Source organism: Sturnus vulgaris, chromosome 10 (assembly GCF_052056855.1).
Source record: "Sturnus vulgaris isolate bStuVul1 chromosome 10, bStuVul1.hap1, whole genome shotgun sequence".
Taxonomy (NCBI): Eukaryota; Metazoa; Chordata; class Aves; order Passeriformes; family Sturnidae; genus Sturnus; species Sturnus vulgaris.
Genome location: NC_142252.1, coordinates 25,045,915 through 25,047,685, shown reverse-complemented (window position 1 = coordinate 25,047,685; position 1,771 = coordinate 25,045,915). Strand labels below are relative to the sequence as shown.

The window sequence follows — 1,771 nt, the reverse complement described above, 5'->3', positions numbered from 1 at the left end:
CTGTAGGCTGGGAGGAAATTGCAGGCTGCATTCACTGATTACAGCAATGATATAACAATAACTGCACAATGATCTTTTACTTGGGTTTGGTGTTTATCTTTTCCCTTTTGATTTTCCAGGCTGTGAATGAGACCAGTGACTGCTTTCTGACGAACAGAGTACTAGAAAAGTATTTTCTCTCCACCATGTACAGCCTTGAGTTCATTATAGGTGCCATTGGAAACACCATTGTGGTGTTTGGCTATATTTTCTGCCTGAAAAAATGGAAAAGCTGCAACATCTACCTGTTCAATTTGTCCATATCAGATTTGTTGTTTCTGTGCACTCTGCCAATACTGGTGAACAGCTACTCCCAAGATCAGTGGGCAAAGGAGGGCATCCTGTGCCACAGCAACAGATTCCTGCTGCATGCCAACCTGTACAGCAGCATCCTCTTCCTCATGGCCATCAGCGTTGACCGGTACATGCTGATAAAACACCCCTTCAGGGATCACATCCTGCAGAAGAGGAAAACAGCTGTCATGGTGTCCATTGCCATATGGATTGGGGTGATCCTGGAGCTGCTGCCCCTGCTGCATTTCCTGGAGCCTCTAAAACCCACCAACAATTACAAATGTCTTGATTATGCGAGCTCTGGGGACCCTGTGACAAACCTCATCTACAGCCTGTTCCTCACTGTCTTTGGCTTCCTCATCCCTCTCCTCACCATGTGCTGCTTCTACGTGAAGATGGTTCGTTTCCTTAAAAACAGGAGGGAGCAAATCAGCTCTGCCCTGACCCTGGAGAAGCCCCTCAGCCTGGTGATCCTCACCGTGGTGATTTTTTCCCTGCTCTTCACTCCCTACCACGTCATGCGCAATGTCCGGATCGCGTCCCGAATCCCAGCCTTGAGCGTCTCTGAGTGCACCCAGGGAATCATCAGCACCATTTACATCATCACCAGACCCTTTGCCTTTCTAAACAGTGCCATTAATCCTGTTTTTTACTTCCTGATGGGTGACCACTTCCGAGAGATGCTGATTGCCAAAGCAAGACAGCTCTTGGGCAGGCTGACAAGCACGGGCAAGTGAAGGAGTAACCAGACCCCCTGTAGTGGGAGAGGTCTGGGAGGAAACTCTCTTAGGGAGAGCATTCAGTAATGTGCCATTGTTTTTTAGATAACTTTATTTATGCAATAGAATAGGTACGAGCTTATTGTGTTCCTCTGAACGCCCCTGTTACCTTATTGCACTTCTTGAGAACTTACTGAGACTTCTGCTGAGCTGCTCCAGCACACCAGGAGGGATGCTCTGCTGGCTCCCAGCAGGACCTGCTCTGGACTGGGATACCCCATGGCCATTAATACAGCAATCAAAAGGCCATCAAAGCAGCCCTTGGAGGGAAAACACACTGCTCTCAGACTGCTGCTTTGTGAGTCATAACGTGTGCCTGAGCTGGGACAAAATGTGCCTTCATACATCACCAGGACAGCCAGGCACACTCGCATGGGCCCCTTCTCAGGGGATGGAGTTACCTGTCTCCAATATAACTGTCTGTAAGTGTCCGTGGGATCTATAGACTGCAGCAGAATTCAGACCTCAGAGTTCAAACTTCATTAGCAGTTCTACTAATGAACCAGGAGCTAATGAGGAGCCAGTCCCTGCCTGATCCCTGCAGGATCGATCAGCAGCACGAGTTACTCTCCCACAGACTGACCTGACTTCAAACAGAAAGGGGAAAGATCGATGGAATAATGAGCTCATTGAGCTTGGGCTGGCCCAGGGCTGCTGAG

The 1,771-nt window shown here is 48.9% G+C and overlaps 1 protein-coding gene across 1 annotated transcript; it reads left to right on the top strand.

Annotated features, from left to right (window-relative positions):
• On the top strand, positions 1-1,771 carry SUCNR1 (succinate receptor 1). The gene has a single exon (XM_088170503.1). The coding sequence runs from the start codon at positions 69-71 to the stop codon at positions 1,068-1,070; it is 1,002 nt and encodes a 333-aa protein (XP_088026629.1). The 5' UTR covers positions 1-68; the 3' UTR covers positions 1,071-1,771.